Source organism: Delphinapterus leucas, chromosome 12 (genome assembly GCF_059928025.1).
Source record: "Delphinapterus leucas isolate spDelLeu-1000000601 "Yukka" chromosome 12, BTC_Dleu_Yukka2, whole genome shotgun sequence".
Classification (NCBI taxonomy): Eukaryota; Metazoa; Chordata; class Mammalia; order Artiodactyla; family Monodontidae; genus Delphinapterus; species Delphinapterus leucas.
This window is the reverse complement of record NC_143140.1, coordinates 64087162-64108246: the sequence shown is the minus strand read 5'-3', so window position 1 is coordinate 64108246 and position 21085 is coordinate 64087162. Positions and strand designations below refer to the sequence as shown.

At 39.0% G+C, this 21085-nt stretch overlaps 1 protein-coding gene across 2 annotated transcripts in view; it reads left to right on the top strand.

Annotated features, from left to right (window-relative positions):
- Positions 1-21085, top strand: part of ARHGAP18 (Rho GTPase activating protein 18) — a 137028-nt gene that overhangs the window by 61713 nt on the left and 54230 nt on the right. For both annotated transcript variants that reach the window (XM_022556412.2, XM_022556405.2), the window contains exons 2-4: positions 10941-11137; positions 14549-14787; positions 18469-18532. In XM_022556412.2, the coding sequence (XP_022412120.1) occupies positions 10941-11137; positions 14549-14787; positions 18469-18532 (500 nt within the window). The remainder of the gene's footprint in view (positions 1-10940; positions 11138-14548; positions 14788-18468; positions 18533-21085) is intronic.

The window sequence follows — 21085 nt, the reverse complement described above, 5'->3', positions numbered from 1 at the left end:
ACCTGCTCCTGTCTCCAAACAGAGCTTCGTGGCTTTCAGTGAAAACACTCGTTTTTGTGGGATTTTTGTTTTGTTTTGTTTTTCCTTCAAAAGTTAAGGTTAAAGCCCCCACCCGCAGGCAGTACTTTACCATTGGAAATTGCCTTTAGTTTCCCATGTTTTATTTTATATTTCATGTCTCTTTTAGGCTACTTACGTTCATATCTGACTTGTGTTGGGTCAGCTCAGATTCTAAAGCATACTAAGAAAAAAGAGGTCTCAGATAATCTCATTTACAAAGGAAAATTTATCCTGTAATATTCACATCGTCTACTTTGTAACTGACTCCTGAAGACATTTAGTGGAAAATGTTACAGATGGATTGTTTCTAAGCTTGGCTAAATTATTTGAAAAGCCGGAAATTATTTCTTCACCACCCCCCTCCATCTCCTCAGTAGAGCTGACTTTTAGGACCTGGCTTATAAAAATACTTCCTGGCCTTCAGTACTTATCGGTGGAGCATTATAGTCTTTGAAGGTCATTTGGAGCTATCCATAAAATTACACTTTACAGCCTAAGTGAAGCAGCTTTCTTTTTTCCTACCCAGGTATTTGCCACACTGTTGCTGCTGTTTTAAATTGTTCTGCTATTACTACTCACCAGCATTACTTTGAAATGATGTAGAAGTGTGTATCCTCTCCCTAAACACAGACATCCTTTCACTTTTAACATTTTTTTCCAGTGTTTGTCTATAGCATTCCTTATGCTGTCTGGTGGAAGCTTGGTTTCATGCCCCTGTAGCCCCACTGAGATAGATGATTTCTCTACCTTATTGTAACAAATAATCACAAAGAACCAAAAGGAGTTTAATAATAATGCCCGCATCTTTTCCAAAGTATATGCCCATGCATTTAGCTTCAGTTATTATCAAAAGGTTTTTTTAAAAAATCCAACTTTGCCTTGTGTCCACGTTTTTATTGGCATAGGAAAATCGATGTTACTATGTATATAAAGTCTTACAGAAGGGCAAGAGGTTGGCCCACAGACATAAGTAAAGCCAATATTTTATTCAACACTATTCCAATATTAAATTAAAAAAATATTAATGTTCATGGTTTTGTGTTCTATCGACAGATATTTTGTTAGTACCTATATGGTGGTAGGTATTATGAATCAGTAGCACCCTACTTTATGAATTGGAGGGGGACATCAGAAAACTGTAATCTGTCAATATTTAGTCAGTCAGCGCCCAGAATGAGATTCCTGGCCAACAGTTAAACATCTATCCTAGATCCCAGATCCTGAAGTTCATTGTTATGTCTTGTATGTGAGAGAGTTGCACATTGATGAAAATTTATCTGTTTGTATTAATGTATTTTTAAGGCATATTGGTGAACTGTAATGCTGAGATTCTAAGCTAATAGAAGGCATGATGGGGACTTTGTGAATGACGAGTTCAAGCATATTAGAGAAGATGGGGAAGACTTTTGGTCTTCATTAGTGAATCCCTTTCTTCATTTCACCTCTGAAAATGTGTTGAGAACTTGATGGATTCCTCAGAAAGAAAAAAGCACAGCCCTGAAACCAAAAAGACAAAAATTTGATTTGTCAAAAGCAAAAAAAAAAATAAGGATAAAAAGTTGATGACAATTTGGGGTGCTGATAGCTACCTTTGAAGCCTCATGACTATTGTGAAACAAGAACCAGGCATTAGACGATTGTGGGAGAAAGCTAGACTCCATCTCGGGAAAGAACAGCCTCAATTTTGGACCAGTGAGTGAGCTGCAGACAAATCCAGGAGGACTGTGACAAACAGTCACGTGCAGAAGGAGGGATCGCAGGATGGGCTGTTGAGCTGAATCTATGCAAATGGTTGTTTGGGTGGAGGGTGAGCTGGAGGTGAGTGGGTAGTGACAGAGAGGAAAGGAAATTCTTTCTGAGGGAGGAATGGTGAACCACAGCAGGGCCTGAGACAATGCTAAAGCATAGGTCATGACCCAGAGGCCCATGCTGGAGAGTTGTCTGGGCCGCTGGTTCAGTGAGGAACTGGAAAATTCCACGCATGCCTAGTTTCAGTGTCATTTATAATCTATTTTAAGATAAAGGCTTGAGTAGGTTGGTTAAACAGACATCTCTGATAAGGTGCCCAACATACACCAGGCATTCAACAAATATTTTAAAATTTATTTTAGAGATTAAGTTGACAGGATGAAACCAGGGAATGTGGTGGGCTTAACAAACTGTATGCCAACGCTTGTTTGTGACTTAATATTAGGTACAGTATGATGAAATTGGCCCTTTCTTTTGTATGTTTTTATTCCCTCATAAGGAAGGCTGCTTTCCAATTAAACACCCAAGAGTTACAGAGGCACAGAACAGTTACCTATTAATTACCTTTTAGGGTTTCCTGATGACTGATTTCTTTACTGTCTACTTTTCATGTCCTTGTTTTATTCCTTTGTAGTTTTGTGCAATTAAATGAGAAACACCTTAGAAATTAAAAGGATGTTGTTGTTTCAGAAGCAGCCATAAATCAGTAATTAATAATTGAACAGTTCCCAAGCATCTGCTATGGCAAATGGATGGCTAAACCCAGGGATACCCAGATGAAAAAACAAACAAACAAAAACCCCCAAAGAAGCAAACAAAAAACTCCGCAGGTCCTTGCAGCAAGGAACATACAGTGGAGTGGTAGAGATACAAGCATGAGTATCACAGTGCAGGATGTGGTCAGGATTGTGGGGAGACTGAAGAAGCGTGGAAATGTCTTTCTTTATTCCAACCCCCATGGAGAAAGATACCAAGATATGAAATTGAGTAATGACAGCTGGAAAACAGATCCAGCTGGAGAGCCTATGCTCCGAATGCAAAGTGGCTGCTGGTGTTGAATCTCCAGATGGCTTGAAACTAACCAGAACAAGGAAAGGAGAGAGTTCTGGAGAAGAGCTGTGTCAGGTACATCCAAGTGTCAGGTAGATACAGGTCCTGGCGATGGAGAATTGAGTGGGGTGCATATGCAAACTCAGTTCGATATGCTTTGAACCAGTCTTCCAAGGTCTTGATATTTCATGTCAAGTCCCACTGCTGATCTCTTTACCCTCGTCTTGGAAAATGACTTAGACATTCAGATCCCTGGCTACCATTTGGCTACTTGTTGTTGAGTCTTGATGCCAATGGAGGAGGAAAAACTGCCTCCTGAGAGAGATTGGGGGAGCTCAAAACAAAGAGGATCTCACTTCTACCCAGAACCAAAGCTTGAAAATAAGAAAGACCGATGTCTGGTGGCCGGTGTTAGCCCATAACTTCCCCTTTACATACCCTACGTCTATACTTAAAAGGGAAGGGAGTTTTTCCAGTTCGCTTTGGCTGCCTCATGACTCTCCCACATGCCCTTCTGTCTTGTGCCTTTTCTCCTCTCTTTCTACTAGACTTGGTGATAGTCGCTTTTGCCTATACCCCTATTCTTTTATTTTTTTACATCTTTATTGGAGTATAATTGCTTTACAATGGTGTGTTAGTTCCTGCTTTATAACACAGTGAATCAGTTATACGTATACATATGTTCCCATATCACTTCCCTCTTGCGTCTCCCTCCCTCCCACCCTCCCTATCCCACCCCTCTAGGTGGTCACAAAGCACCGAGCTGATCTCCCTGTGCTATGCGGCTGCTTCCCACTAGCTATCTACCTTATGTTTGGTAGTGTATGTATGTCCATGCCACTCTCTCGCTTTGTCACAGCTTACCCTTCCCCCTACCTATATCCTCAACTCCATTCTCTAGTAGGTCTGTGTCTTTATTCCTGTCTTACCCCTAGGCTCTTCATGACATTATTTTTTTCTTAAATTCCATATATATGTGTTAGCATACGGTATTTGTTTTTCTCTTTCTGACTTACTTCACTCTGTGTGACAGACTCTAGGTCCATCCACCTCACTACAAATACCTCAATTTCGTTTCTTTTTATGGCTGAGTAATATTCCATTGTATGTATGTGCCACATCTTCTTTATCCATTCATCTGTTGATGGACACTTAGGTTGCTTTCATGTCCTGGCTATTGTAAATAGAGCTGCAATGAACATTGTGGTACATGACTCTTTTTGAATTATGGTTTTCTCAGGGTATATGCCTAGTAGTGGGATTGCTGGGTCGTATGGTAGTTCTATTTGTAGTTTTTTAAGGAACCTCTATACTGTTCTCCATAGTGGCTGTATCAATTTACATTCCCACCAACAGTGCAAGAGTGTTCCCTCCCCTATTCTTTTAGTGATGTTCACATATGAATTGGTTCTACCATAGTTTTCTGTAAAAGTGAGAAAGCCAAGTTTTCATAGCTCTCTCTTGGCAGCGTCGCTAATGGGCTTCTCTTCTCAGCTTTACTTAGGCAAAGTTAAGTAAATAGAGCATCATCAGTTCATTTGCTCATTGTTTTGCTGTGTGTCAAAATTGGGCGGACGCTCTGTGAAGACTACAGCAATGTGCTAGACGTATGTTAAGTGACGTTTATTTTTAAAGAAAAAGAAAGCTGAAAGAAATAATGGGTAAGTTTTATCCTTCCACCACATGAAAGGGGTCAAATATGCAAAGGGTAAAAGTAAGTTTACTTGAAATGTGAAAACTAACTAATATATTTTAAAAATAATAGCAATTGGGTCAGGTAGAAGATGTGAGGAATCCTTTCCCTGGGCTCCGAAGGCTGCCTGGGAGTGGGGAGAGTGTGGGATTGCTTTCCAATCAACTTCTTACTGCCTTAAGGCACTGTCAGTGTTCTTTCTTTCTGGTGTCAGAGCCACTTCTAATAATTACTGCTTTCAGCTAAACAATAGTAGGCATTCACTTCCCAGGGAAAAATGACTTGGGTCATTCATAGGCTGCAGCTCTTCATAGCCATTCAAATTCAGTGTAGGCTTATGGACGGGCCATTACGAGTATTAATAGCTTCACCATCTCATGATGGCAGCGATTACTTCTTTAATATCACTGACAAAATAAAAGAGAAAGATCTACACATCAGAAACACTTTTTTTTTACCCCCAGCCTAGAGATAATGTAGCTGGAGAGACAGAGTGAATTTTTAAAACATTTAAAAAATTTTAAACATCTTCAAAACAAAGCTTTTTAAAAAATGGGTATATTTGAAGTTTGCCCCAGCGTGGCACAAACCACTCTTTATAAAATGCATTGGAAAAGAATTCTCATGCATTTTAAAGAGGTATGGTTTGACTATTAAGTGTATTTTTCTCTAGAGAAGTGTAGTGGTCATTTAAAAATGTTAATTATAGACTGTGTGAACAAGATCACTCTTGGTTTTGCTGTGTGCGATATAAACTCACAAAGACTGGAGCATCAGACGTGAAAAAGGTAAATTCTACCCTTTCTAGTCTATTTGGTATAATAGACCGAAAAAGAAATGAGGACACTAATTTTGGTTCAACCATCACTTTGCTGAGATTTTGAAGAAGACTTAACCCTGGCGCCTCATTACCTCATCTAGAAAATGATGGGATAGGTTTAAATTTCTAAGGTCTAATACCATTCTAAAATTTACACTTCAATAAATATGGCTTTATCTAAAATATACTTGGTCATTATGGTTTGATAAGTAATGATCTCAATAAGAACTTTTTTTTTTGGCACATTAAAAACAGAACCAAAAAACAAAACAAAAATAACCTTATTCTCTTATATCTCTCAACCCAGTCACTTCTTTTCCCATGTTGGAAGTAAAAGTAGAATAAGGAGCATGAAAGAGAGTGTACGTGTAAGGATCTTGTAAGAAAAGAAAACAAATAAACAAAACCAAGTCCTAGCATCAAAGGACTTCACGAAAGCAGACTTGGGGCCACAGAAATGCCCTGGAAGGAGCAGGACCAGGAGACAGACTGAATATAAGTGTAGCAATATGATTCTTGATGGGGCAGGGTACAAAAAGTAGAGATTGGATCAGATTGTTAAATATGAGTTCAAAGAAATGTCCTAGTTCCAAATAAATGCCTTGAGATAATTGTAGGAAGAGGTACAGATGGATGACAAAGGAGCATTAAAGAAAATACATATTTTCAAATACACTGGTCAAAAGGGGAAGCTTAGACAGGATTTCTGCCCATTGTACATGGCGGATGAAAGCAAATGATGGGGGACTTCCCTGGTGGTGCAGTGCTTAAGAATCTGCCTGCCAACGCAGGAGACACAGGTTCGAGCCCTGGTCTGAGAAGATCCCACATGCTGCAGAGCAACTAAACCCGTGCACCACAACTATTGAGCCCACATGCCACAACTACTGAAGCCTGGGCACCTAGAGCCCGTGCTCCGCAACAAGAGAAGCCACTGCAGTGGGAAGCCCGCGCACTGCAAGGAAGAGTAGCCCCCGCCCGCCACAACTAGGGGAAGCCCGCACGCAGCAACGAAGACCCAACGCAGCCAAAAATAAATAAATAAAATAAATAAATTTATTTAAAAAAAAAGCAAATGATGGAAGACATTGGCAAGGTAGGGGTTTTTAAATAATGCTTTTATTCTTTGTCATTGTAGTATGAATTAAATATGGATATATCATTGGAATAAGTCCCAGTCTTGATGAAAGGCTGTAAAACTAAACTAAAATAAACAAAGAAGTAGGTCAAAGGTCACTAGGAAAGCATGTCTGTTTCTTTCAGTAAGGCTTTCTGGAGTGTTGCCCACAGAATTGAAAAGTGCTTTTTCAGATCCATTCGGTGTTTTTGAGAAATCCTGGAGCAGTGTTTTCAAAGTGTGGTCGTGGAACACCTGAGGCTCTTGAGACCCTTTCAGGGGTCTGGGAGATCAGAACTATTTTCATAATAACACCGAGATGTTACTGGCCTTTTTCATTCTCATTCTCTCCTGAGAATACAGTAGAGTTTCCCAGAAACTACATGACTTACAATATCTCAGAAGAGTAAATGCAGAGGCAGATGTGAGAATCCAGATGTTTTCTATTAAGCCAGACATTAAAGACAGTTTCAAAAATGTAAAACAATGCTACTTATCTCACTATTTTTTTGTCTTGGTTTGGAAAACGTAGTAGGGCTTCCCCCCTGCCCCAAATGTTATTTAAGATATTTATTCTTCTTATTCTTAAATTAATTAGTGTTTACATTTTTTTTGTTTTTAATATCTAATAGTGTCCATATCAGTGGATATAATCTATCTCAAAAACACTCTGGAAGCAAGCCCTTGAAAATTTTTAAGTGTGTAAAGGAGGTCTGAGACCAAAGGTTTAAGAAATGACTGTCCCTAGAGGATAAGTAATTTCTCTGAACCTTAGAAGAGGGCAAAGGTGACCTTATTAAACTATGGGAGTGGCAGTTATCTGTAGTTAGCAGTTACACAAATGTTAGCAATGATGCTAACTTGAGTGCCTTCTTCTTGGTTACCTCTGAGACACTTTAATAGGAATTCTTATTTGATAACTCACAACAGACAAAGCAGTGAAGGCTGTTGGCATTCTTTCCATTTTATAGATAGGAAAATGTTAGAATCAGAGAAGTGATTTTCCAAGGATCATGAAAAAAAGTTGAGCTGGAACCATTTGGTACTTATGAATCCTAGTCCTATATGTTTTCCTGTTGTTTCACTGACTGCATTGGCGCTAGGACGAATCAAGAAATCTTCTTCTAGTGGACCACAGCATGGTGCATGGCAAACTCTTAACTCCTTGTGGAGGACAGCTTGTGTCAGATCACTTTAAGATCCTCTACGACAAAAAAAAATAACAGGTATCACTAACACCCTGATGATATCAGTACATTTGAAATTCACTGGCCAGGTGGAAAAAATATTACAGAAAAATGGGATAAAATATACCTGGGGAAAATATAAGGAAACAAAACTCCGGTTTTTATCAACACAGCACGAGGACATGTCAGCAAGATAACACACCATGAAGGCCCATGGGGAGTCTGTAAAGTTGAGTATTTGCTGGTGATGCTATAGTGCCCATGGGAAAAAAGCCCAAGTGATAATACTGTGATGTATTAGAGCAAGACTTGTACAGTGGACTAGGAAGCATCTTCTCTTAGAGGACAGTGTCTAGCTCTGTAGTTAGAGTTGTAAAAGGTGAGAAATGGGGGAGTTTTGGAAGAGTGGTCATGGCGAACAGAGAACCATCATTTGCTGGTAAGTCAGGCGGAGGTAATTAGTAGTTGCCTGTGGGGCAAAGCGTGTGTTTCTCTGATTTGAACACCATGTGTTGCCTGGGATCTTTTGGAAATACAGAATATTTCTGCTGCATACTTGATTATGTCTAGCAGATGTTGCTTTTATGTTTTTGAGCCCAATTTGCAGAATGAACATGGTGTCGTAAAACATACTCCTAAAAACAGAAGAGAGGAAACTAGTTAACTGGCCTCTTACCAGGACAGTTTTAAGAAGGGCCAGACTTTTAGCCGTGGCCTGTCTGGAGTACAAAAGTGAGACTATTCTAAGAAGAAAAGCAGTGTCATGACATGTTTATTGATGTAAACTGTGAATAAAGAATGTTCAGTCACCTTTTTAGAGAAAATATAAACTATTCGGCAGCTAAGGAGGGGACTGTCACTGGACGGTTGCCTCCTACCTACACTCCATCCCCTAATATTTAAAAAAATTGTTTTCTTGCAACATTTGCCAGTGATCCAAAAAAAGAAAAAAAAAATCCTCCTTTTCATGACTCAGTGTCTTCAGGTTGTTACAACAAAGCTGTTCAGCTTTTGAATCTTATTAAAGTCAAAATACTGAGTCATTCATCAGCACTAAGCGATTAGATTTTCGCTTTATGTGTGTTTTGAAAGCAGGGCTTGCTATAGAAGGTATATTTACATAACAACGCTGTTGCTCAATGCCCTTGCATTTTTCTGCACATGCTCTTATCTTAATGGAAATTTACTGGAAAATTCTTGCCAGAATAAACACATTCCTTCAGGAGTGAAAGGCTTAATGTACTTTTCGTTCAACGCACCACTTTCCTGTGAGCAGATGAACCAAATTATTTGGCATTAGTCATTATACTTCACACATTCCACAGTTCTCATCATGATCTCCCGTGGGGCTAAGGGTTGTCGAAAATAGCAATAAAGTAGACAGTCTTACATTATAATGAGAGGTAAAACAAAAGCAAGGAAGGGCGTCTATATATTTGACATGAAATAAACCAAAAATGAATCCGGCAAACACTGTAAATTAGCTTTAGCTATCCTGATAAAGCAGGATTAAGGAATATGAACCAGAGATCAGTCGAGCTGGTGATCACAGAAATAAAAAATATAATTTACTTTTCATTTTTAAGAGAAAAGAGCGCTTTCTCATTCACATTGTAACTTAAGAATCAGGAGCGTAAACCCTAAACTGAGAACACCGGTGGTATCATGACCACAGGGTGGGACACAAGGATGTAAACAGGAGTTGGGGCAGGGAGGGAGGAAGTGTCCTTTGAATTAAGGGACGGGGGGCGGCAAACAATGGACAATGGAGGCTAGAGGAAAGAGATTCACACAAACATGTCTAGACTTTCTCCTGTTGGCCCTCATGCTAACGCCCACCCATCACCAGGCCAGGATTGCTGCTGGGGTGAGATTATAGGGATTGTTCCATCATTCATGCCACCAGCATTAATAAAGTATGTAATCAAGGCAGAGAGAACCATCTTTAAAGGGATAAAACTGGCCGATTAGCGCATTACAGTTAAGTAGTCTGTTATATTGCATTTATTTGCAGCAATAGGTAATTAAGTTCTTTGACTTTTACTAAGTCAGTTGGAATTAAACTCCTGGGTAGATTCGACCAGAGTTTAGTGACCTTCTTCCTTATGCTGTATTAAATCCTACTATTTTAAATAACTATGGGAAAGGCCAGTTTAAATGTGAAAATGTTCACACACTATTAAAGAATTTTGTTTTGTTGCATTTCTTTTTATTTTCTCTATGTGCAGTAAGTAAAACCAGTCTAGCAGAGTATTACTTCCTAATGTCTTCTTGGGAGATAAAAAAGCAATTTGATATTAGAGTAACAAAACACTCATTCACCAGTTATTGTCTCCACTCAAATTGTATTTCTGAAAAATTATTGAATATAAAGGGGAAAAACCATAGCTGAAAAATTTCCTTCTTCAAGTAATAAGGCTTTTCCCTCTCTATCTCAATATAAACAATAATGAAGCAATTTAATATTTCTATTCTGTATGGGGTTTTTTATTATTAGGCACTTTAATTCAATGTTAGTAGTAGGTAGGATATGACTTCTAAAGAAAAAAATATAGTTGAAGTCATTAAAAAATTTATTCACTTATCCTTTTCTTCATAGATTATATTTAACCAAATGTTTACAAGGTGATTCCTAACTACTTATTCAGGATTGCCAATAAATACATTTTTTACCATGTTTTAAAATATATGTAAGTAATGGGTACATTTATAAGTGTAAATATTAAAAGTTGCTTTCTAAAATAGAGTGTAACAGCAAACTTAATATACCATCCTTCTATTGATGTTTTGGTTCCAAAAAAACAAAATGAAAATTCAAATGGTGCCTCATTCATTGATTGTGGATATTTGCTATGTAAGGGTTGATTGAGTTTGATTTTTAGGTATCAATGATAAATATGAAATACTGTGTAAAATTCAATCCTAATTTAATTAACCTCTAATCAAGATTTAACCTGTTGCTTTCTAAGAACAAATTTTCAGGTTTAAAGAAGCCTTAAAACAGTTTAAGTGAAATGGAAAAATATTTATCACATTGCTGTTTGTTCTTTGCCATGTTTTTCCATAGAGGATAAAACTGTTCATTCTACAAGCGTATTATAATTAGTAGCCTCTCAAGATAAACAGTTTCAAAATACACATCTCTTTGGTTTTGTTAAGGAGAACTTGAGTTTCCAAATTCTCCAGCTCAGTACTATGATATTTTAGAAATTGTACTACTTCCTCATGTACTAAGATGAACCGTGTTTTCTTTTGAATTTATAGTCGCAGATACGGCCAGTATACCATGAACCAGGAAATCACCAAAGTTATAGAAAGACCTCCATTTGATCGATCAGGTTCCCAGGATTCTTTGGATGAACTATCTATGGAAGATTATTGGACCGAACTAGAAAATATCAAGAAATCCAGTGAGAACAGACAAGAAGATCAAGAGGTGGTGGTTGTCAAAGAGCCTGATGGTAATAATGAAATTAACAAAACTTTTTTCTCTTTTTTTCTTTTTCTCTCTCTCTCTTTTTTAATATGTATAGATGGGAAATGAATACATGGAAAGGAAGAGGAGGAAAAAAAAAATTAAAGCTAGGAAAACCAGAAAAAGATAAATGGTAGCTGCCTTTCAACTTGAAAATGACTTAATTGTGGCAGATTTATAGATGCAGCTGACAAATATAAGTGGCATAAGTAAATTCACTTAGTTTTGGATGTGGCTAGAATCTTGTTGGCTAAGCTTGCTGTATCATAGACTCTTAGAGTTAGACTAGAATTTTGAAATCATCGAAGCTTTATTTAAATTCCTTCTTTGGTATCCTAGCCACGTGGCCATTTGGCCTCTAGTGAGTATAGATGCTGATGATATGAGTATAGATGCTGCTTTTCCGTCAGCTTGAGCTGTTTCGGTGTTCTTTATTTTATTGATTTACAATCTGCTCTACACTACCTTTTACTCACTTATTGTAGATCTGCCTACTGGAAGGTCAGAACAGGTCTGTTTTCTTTGTTGCATGATAGCCTTTCAAATGGTTGAGGATAGTTGTTACTAGCCAAGCAACTTTTTCTAGAAGGAAAGATTCACATAAATCCATCCTTGTTGGTGATTTGCAGACCTGTCCCAGTACTGGTCATCTTATCTTTCAAAGTATCATCCTCCAGATTGGCAGCAGTGCCACAGTTTAGCCAGCTAAGCTCAGGGTACAGATTTGGACAGTGGAAGATGGTATTAGCATTCTTAGCCTCCATATTTACTTCTTGTATTTGGTTCATAATTTCACTCAAGTCTCTAGCTGCATTTCCCACAGTCTCCACTACTGTATTTGATATTCTGGAAGAAACATGTAAAACTTCACTTTTGTTTTCCCCTTAAATTTCATGCTTTTTTTTTTTTTTTTTTTGCTAATCTATTAAATTAAAGTAGACACTAGGTTTCTGATGCCCAACTCTGGCATCTATTATATTAGCATTCTTTCTATGCCTTGTGCCATCTATAAGTTTGTAAGTAAGTCTTTGGTGTATAAGTTGATACAAATGCCAAGAAAGTAAGAGCCACAGTTAGTACCTTGGGACCCACTGCTAGTAGTGACCTGTTTTTCAACAGAAGACTTCTTTTTTTTATATATATAAATGTATTTATTTTTGACTGTGTTGGGTCTTTGTTGCTGTGTGTGGGCTTTCTTTGGTTGCGGGAGTGGGGACTATTCTTCGTTGCGGTGCGTGGGCTTCTCACTGCGGTGGCTTCTCTTGTTGTGGAGCACGGGCTCTAGGTGCGCGGGCTTCAGTAGTTGTGGCTCGCGGGCTCTAGAGCGCAGGCTCAGTAGTTGTGGCGCACGGGCTTTGTTGCTCCGCGGCACGTGGGGTCTTCCCAGACCAGGGCTCGAACCCCGGTCCCTTGCATTGGCAGGCAGATTCTTAACCACTGCGCCACCAGGGAGGCTCTCAACAGAAGACTTCTGAATAATGCTAAATGACTTAGCATCAAGTTGTTTAGTACGGAAATCTATCAATACATAAATAGGCTTTTCTCCTTTGCTATACCATTTGTTGAAAAAAAGCAACCGATAATACTTGAAAAAGAAAAGTTAGAGATTTTCCTTAATTTAACACTGATTTGTAAAAGAAAATTATAACCAACTCATTCTTTTATTTGGGTTCTCTTTCATTTTACCCTCATTCTTTCTCACTTTACCAATCCAGTTGAGCTTTTTTGTGGTAATAGTGTCTCCCAACCTTTCTGTCTCAATGTTTCAAGATGGCAGCAGCATACCAGTGGCCTGCTGAGTAAGGAGGAAACATTCTGCAGAAGGCAGCACTCAAGCCTGATACATAGCCATGTGTCCTTAGCTATTTCATAATTCTCCAAGACTAAAATGGATTCATAGAGTGTTGTGATTATCAAGAAGAATTGGGACTGTTTCTATACACCCATGCCTTCTTTTTGACTTTAAGCTGTTTGAATTTTTACCTCTACTTTTTAATGGAACAAGCGACTCTATACTGTAATCTTGTTTACTTCCCTTATCATGGCAATATCAGCTTTTTTCTGGCCATTTGGTTTGATACACGTATACCGAGTTCTACCTTAACAGCATTAATAATCATGGCTGACTTTTTGTGTCGGTAAACAGTTTTTGTTGTCTGGCATGCAGAATGCCTGGCACTGCCTTATGTTTCTTGAAGCCAAGGTTATTAATACTTTATTTCTGCCCTCATGGAGTTTAGGTAGTAGAGAGGGATAGATGGGCACACCAGTCAGGGCTCCATCATGTGATATGTACTATAATAGAGCTCTGCAAAGTTCTTCCCATGTGACATTCTCACATTTGGTTATGAGGCACCCAGGGCAGCTGTGGTTTAGTTTACAGATGAGAAAACAGAGCCAGCTTGAGGCTGAGTGACCCGGCCAAAGTGACATGGCCATCAAGGTGCAGAAATGGGGTAAGGACACAGGTCTTTTGTGTCTCAAGTCCTTGATCTTTCAATTTCCTCTATAAACATGGAGCTTGGAGTGAATCTATTCTAGTTATCATTCAGTTTTTCTGTTAATCATCAACAGATCTTCCTTTTTTTTTTGGCCGCGCCGCCTGGCATATGGGATCTTAGTTCCCTGATCAGGGATCGAATCCATGCCCCTGCAGTGGGAGCACAGAGTCTTAACCACTGGACTGCCAGGGAAGACCCGAATCGTCAGTAGATCGTATACAACATTTGCTTTACTGTTTACTTCCTTTCAGTGTTTTGAATGGATTCAGTTGTTTAATTGGTTTCCTATAATAAGCTATTTTGGTCTTTTTGCTGAAAATAGTGTGCTTTAAAAAAAAATTTGTAAAAAACATGACTTTGATGGGCTGACCTGGGGGGGTTAAAAAAATTAATTTGAAATTGATTAGTTCCTGACGTCCAGATGCTCTTTACTTCTTTGCCACACTCCCTGTCAGCTACAGCGAGCAGAGAAAACAAGCCTTTCCGTCAGTTAGGGTTGGACTCGGGTAGTGCTGAATTTAAGCCAAGAAACAGGGCTTTAATGGCCATCCCCAGCATCGACTTCCTTCTGTAACTTGATGGAAGTAAGTTATCTTTTCATGGCTTGCTCATCTCTGGAAAGGGAACAGTATTATCTTCCCCTGGTTAATCTGCAGGGAAGTTATAGAGGTTAATCACATGTGAAGTCATTTAAAACTTTTAATTGAGTGTGTATGAAATGGATCTAAAATTTGATATCTTTATGCCTGGAGTTTATGGCAGTTGTCCAAGTTTCAGATGACGATTCTTAGCACTGCGGTTTGGTTGTGATATAAGAGGAGTTTTTAAACAGCTTAAAAAAATGTAAACGTTCTCATATTTTGTGATTTAAATACCATTCTTCTCTATTGTCTTAGAGGGAGAACTGGAAGAAGAGTGGCTTAAGGAGGCCGGTTTGTCCAATCTCTTTGGAGAGGCTGCTGGAGATCCCCAAGAAAGCATGGTGTTTTTATCAACACTGACCCGGACGCAGGCGGCAGCTGTTCAGAAACGAGTAGAGACTGTCTCCCAGACCTTGAGGAAAAAAAACAAACAGTACCAGGTTCCTGACGTCAGAGACATATTTGCTCAACAGAGAGGGTCAAAAGAAAGGGAGGTAGGTTTTCTTTTTTGATAAAGCAAAGGAATAATTGCTTAGAATCAATTGAACCCATCCAGTTTAATTCAGATCATTAAAAACTTAATGGGCGTGTACATGCAAGGCGCTAAAACTCCATGCTCTCCATGATAAAGAGGGACTTGACCCCTGTCCTTCTAGAAGTTATACTGATGGGGCAGAAAATGAAACAAGTTACATTTCTCTGTGACAGTCCCTGTGTTAGGTGTCCTTGGAGCTTTAGGAATGGCCCCAACCCCCTAGACAATGTCACTGCTAATTGTTACTTACAGAAAAGTCAAAGGGAGAGGATTCTTCCTTCTATGTTAACTCTTTTAGGAAACTTTGCTTTTTTTCTAGACTCCTGTGGGGATGAATGGAAGTGGAATGTGAGGGAGCTAATTGTAGCTGAATTATAAAACAAGAACCCTGAACATGAAATAACTTCCCGTTTGCATCTAGCACCTAGCACGGTGCCTAGCACATAGAAGATTTGGGTAGATATTTGCTAAGATGATGAATTTATTAGTGGAAGCTGTTGGAGTCTGGTAGAGACTCTGGGGCTGATGGCTGTCAGGGGAGGCATGGTACAAGTAGGAGATCTGTATGGCGTAGAACAATGCGGCTCAGCACAGCCAGGTGGTAGGCTGCTAGTGGCTGGTCCAGGAGGACCTCAGGAGCTTGCACAAAATGTAAATTAACATCGGCTGCTCCTTCAACAAGACAGTCTTGCTACAAAGAGAAAAAAAGGTCAGCTGGACTTAATGATGTTCTTAGGGTCAAAGTTGATCTATACTCTGGACTGCTGTCTGATGAAGTAGGAATAGCTCTGGTCTAGAAGACCCAGTTGGGTGATTGGAGCGAGAACAAACAGAACGGGTGTTGCACGATGATTGCAGGGATAATAATAGCAGTTATATGTGCTGCTGCCACTACTGAACGCTTACTGTGCCGACTACTTTCCGTGCCATATCCCGTTTCATCCTTAGAGCTGTCCTGTGAGTGAGGCATCATCGTTTCCATTCTACAGGCTCATAGACTTTAAGTCACTTGCTCAGTGGTCCTGTAGATAGTAAACCCAGATTTGTCAGGCTCTAAATAAGTGCTTTTAACCACTGTGCATCCTGCTACGTTTGGGTTTACATATATGATTCTGATATTAGTAGTCTCAGTAAATACATGAGATGTATTTACACTATAAAGGGTAACAAAAATCTTTAAAGAATGAGGGACTAAATGGACTTATATTTAAGGTATCTTTCTGTCATATAGAGGTTTTTTGCTTTTTGTAGACATTTCATTCTTCCAAGAAATCGTTTATAGCTGCAGGTTCCTGCTCTATTTGCATGGTCAGTTGTAGATCAAATCTAGTCCATTTTATAGGAGTTTTGGGGTGACTGGATTGCTCTAGGTAGGTCTCTGGCTGCTGTGAGGCAGTTACGCGCTTGCATACCACCCAGTCGTTATTTGGGACATCCACTGCGGTTGAAGGACTGGACTTGGTTTCTAGCTGTAGCAAAATGAATAGTAAGGAAATATAGTATTATGACATTTCCTTCCCAATTAAAGAGCTCTCCCTGAGGGAGTTAAGAGGAAACAAAGGGGGGGGGGCGCAGAGAGCTGAGCCTAAGCAAACCATATACTGTGGGATTCCTGCCAGTCTCTAAGAGGATGTTGCTACTCAATGCTTCAAGCAACATTTTCCAGCAAATTCTTGGTAATGTCTAAACCACATGGTTTGAGTTCAAGGTAACTGGTGAGTTGTATCATCTGATGGAGTCAATAAGAGAGAAATAGCACAAGTAAATTAAAATAATGTTAACTTGCTTACACTTTATGCCTTTAATCGAAACACTGCCACCCATTAGAAATATGTCCCCCATCCCTCAAGCAGACATGGGCCAGCTATCTTTACTTACAGTTCCTCTATTCTCAAATAAGTACAGTGGGCCCTCCATATCCCTGGGTTCTGCACCTGTGGATGCGGAGGGCCGGCTATACTATGCCATTTTTTATAAGGGACTTGAGCATCCTCCAGTGTTGATCCGCAAGGGCAGGGGTGGGGGGTGGCCTGGAACCAGCCTCTCACAGATACTGAGAGATGACTGTCCATATTCAGCTCTTCCGTTTCAAATGCTTCCTCATGAAGCCCTTGCTGACGCTGGGAAATATAATACAGAAATGAATACCATCTGCACTGTTATCTGCAATTGCTTAGGAAAACAATTCCAACCACATGCTCCAAAATACGTGTTCCTGTGTAAGATTAGCATTACTCACTGTGTGCCCTGTGCCGTGGAGTGCTGGCCTTCTGCAGGCTCGTGGGCGGAGGGGGGAGGATGGTATTGCCCTGCCTGAGGGGGACTGAAGTAGTGCCACGACTCTCGTACCACTTCTGTGATTGGTAGTCGCTCTACACTGACCTGGGTACCTCTAACCTCTAAGTAGAGCACCTCTGCATACCTGCCCCGGTGCTTTTCTAGACTCTTCTTGGACTGCAGGTGGAGAGGGGAGTTCTCCTCTGCTAACACCTGAGTTGAAGTATGTGGGGAGGGGACTACAAAGGCTATCTTCTTTTGTATAGAGAGGAAAATCCAGTGGAATGAGTATTTTAAAGACAGTTCATTCAAATAGACCTCTGTGTATGATTGATCTAGACTCCCCTTCCTGATTCCTGAATTCCTCCTGAAGCCTTACTTGGAAAGGAGGAAGTACAGCCTGGACACACTTACTGGTGAGAGAAGCCAGCCATGTTTTCCTGTGTCCATAAACCCTTGGAGGGCTGCATTCTTCAGGTGTCACTTCCCCAACCCCTCGAAAAAGGAGTTCCTTTGAATATCTAAGCTCTTACTACCTGCTTGGTAATTTAGTTTTAGTTGATCTCACATTTATTACTAGCTTTTTAAAAAAATATGAAGAATTCTATTTTATTACCTACATGTCAACTTATAATTTTATTTTATAACAGCGTTATTGAGAGATAATTCACCAAGCCGCCCACTTAAAGTTTACAATCCAGAGGTTTTTTGTGTAGTCACAGATTGACAACCATCCTCACAATCCATTTTAGCACCTTTTCATCATCTCCAAAAGAAAACCCATACCCATTAGCAGTCATTCCTCATATTCCTCTCCTTACCCACTAGGCAACCACTAATTTACTTTCTGTCTCTATGACTTTCCTATTCGGAAGATTTCGTAGAAATGAAATCACACAATATGTGGTCCTTGTGACTGATTCCTTTCACTTAGTATAATGTTTTCAAGGTTCATCCATGTTGTAGCATGTACCTGTACTTTGTTTCCTTTTATTGCAGAATAATATTTCATTGTGTGGGTGGCTCGCATTTTGTTTATCTACTCATCTGTTAATGGATATTGTTAACTTTTTGATATGTTTTCTTTTCCCTTCAATTTATAGCGGTGTTCTTGATGGCAGGGACACTCTTGATGTTGCCCTTATTCCCCACGGGGCTTAGTAGTGTGTATTACAAGGTGTGGGTGATCACATGTTTATTGGATGATTGCTTGTTGATTATACCTGTAGTCCTTGTTTTCTGTGATTGATATAATTCTGAGTGCATTTCTTGTACTCTGAAGGTTAGTAATAGAGTTATTTCACAGTACCGTTTCTCTGGTTGTGAGGTGGAGATGACTAAATGGCCCATGTTCTATCTTTAGCCTCCAGATGGTGCAGAATCACAATCAGTCAGAACAGACGAAAACAAATACCAAGGAAAAGATGGTAAGTTGGACCCGTTCTCTTGTATGTTCTCATTTATTAGTATAACAAACAGATAAGACCTTTTAAAATATTCATCTTCAATTCTGGTAAGCAAATTCTATTCAGATACTCATATAAAGGACCCAAATAGATGATTACATAAGACTGAGCATATAGTTGGCCTTTGATTTTTTAAAAATGCTTGTCTATGTCTATCTGTTCTAACATCTCTGTACATAGTCAGTTTTCCCGAATGCTTACTATGTGCCAGGTACTATGCAGAGATATTTACCTAATTTAATAAACTCAGGAGATCTATGTAGTAAATATTGTTCTTAACCCATTCTACAAATGAGAGAAGTGAGGTTTACAGATGTAAAATTACTTTCCCAAGGCCACACAGCTAGTAAGGGGAGCCAGTGAATTTGGAACCTCATTTTCAGATCTGAAGTTCTTAGCTCATAAATGGATTGCTTTTCAGAAAGTTTAAAAAAACTTTTTTTTTTTTTTAGTTAAGATTTTTTTTGGGGGGGGTCATTGATTACAGCTCTCCTTTTCATTCCTTTTTCTGTATCTGTTATTTCAGAAATGGATTAGAAATTCAAGGCATGGATGAAAATAAATAGTAAGACTTTATTAGTACTTACCAAGAAAGAATTTAAAGCTATTTCATGGATTTACAAAAAGGAAAAATTTCTAAATTAAGGTCACAGATTTAATCCTCAGTGTGCTGTTACTTAAAAACTATAGCAAAGGTTGTTGGTGGCTGCCTGAGTCCCGCTTGGGACTTTTCTTCTGTTTATGTCCTTAAGACCTGGCACCTGGAGTGTTCATGGCATTACTTGTGTTGTGTTTGGATTGGAAGTAGTGGAGGAAGAGTATCAGGTAGACTGTGGAGGCCTGGGAAGTGTTCCCAACCTTCCTATAAAAATCAAAGGTTAGTCCAAAATTACTGTATACGGGACATTTTGGAGTCTTGGAGCATCTAGTATCTTTATCCTTCCTTTCATACTTTTCTCAGAGCTTCTCTCCTGCACCCCTGCCTTAAAATATATACACACACACGTATGTGCATATATAAGCGTGTGCATGCGTGTGTATAGACACGTACGTGTCTATATATTTACGTCTATAAAAGCACTTGATTTTTACTGTTCTGTGGAGATTTCTTTAGTTACATGTTTTATATCAGAATGAAATTACTGGGTGTTTCCCTAAGTCTGTGTGCCAGTAGGCACTGAAGTGGCAAGCAGGCTGGAATAGCCAGTGCAGGCGGGCTAGAGAGCTGGGTCGTTAAGAGAGACAGATGAACCTTTTGTGCCAATATCAGTATGCTTTGGGCTTTGGGGAAGAGCGACTGGCAATTGCTAAATGAATACTGAGGAAAACATTGTCCTTTCTTGGTGTTTTCCTCCTTTGCCAGAGATGGTGATGTAGGCTATATAAACAGAAGTTCTGGAAGACAAGTTCATTATAGCAGTCCCTTCCAGCCTAGCTTGCAGCAGCCGAGTGGAATGTGACAAACTTGCTGCCTGATTTACATCTGCTTTTGCTGGAATGCTGTGAAGTGGGCATAGAGCCTCCAGTCAGAATAATAAGAGAATGTGTATAATGCCATCCAAGTCACTGAGTATTTACTACTGCACCTGTTCTGGGCAATGCCATGCTCTTTTGCTAGCCAGTGAATTAACCAGTGTTATGCAAACATTGAAAGGTTCTGAATGAAATGCATGGAAAATATTGTCTGGAGTTCAGAAGTGGAGCTCTTTCCATTTGAAATCTGTAAGTGTGAGCTACGTAGTCTATTTTAAATGTTTTCCCTACACGTAGGCTTTTATGCATGTTCAATCAAAGTTACTTACTCTAAATGAAAAATAAAATTTTAATGTTGCAAGCGTTGTTGCATTTCAAATTAATTAATCTACTGCTAAGTATCAATCTTAACTTTTCATCAAATTATACAACTGTGTATATGAAAGTCCAATGTTTAATACATACATTTAGAAATACTAATAATGCCGAAATAACTTTTAAAACTTTTGTGTTATGTTTTCTTTTCCGAGTTCCAAGGAGGAGGGGAAATTATTTTTTAAAATAAAGATATGGATTATTCTGGACAATTGAAAAACTTTGAGTTTTGTGAAATATTTCTAACTCAGTGCTATTATCCACTTAAAAACCAAAGGAGAATAGATTAAATAAATTATATTATTTACACTTTTGGGCTTTAAGAGCCAAAAGGTTTATCTCAGCATTCTCTGTTAATGTTTCTCTTTGAGAGTAGATAATTGATTCGTAGATACTTTTATTAATCAGTTAACTATTTCTTTTAGCAGTGCTCCTTTATCACCCCTGAAACTGTTTTTCCTGCTATCTGCCTTAACTGGAGTTACCATTTGATCCTTAAGCCTTTTCTATATTGTGTTTTTTATTTTTGCCAATTTTTGGAGGAACTGCATATGTATAAAATGTATTCTAACTTAATTATAATTCTTCTCCTCAGTTTTGAATTCAGCACAGAACATTTGTTTGTGTGTGTGGGGAGGTGGTGTTTATTGTAGCTCTGACATGGGG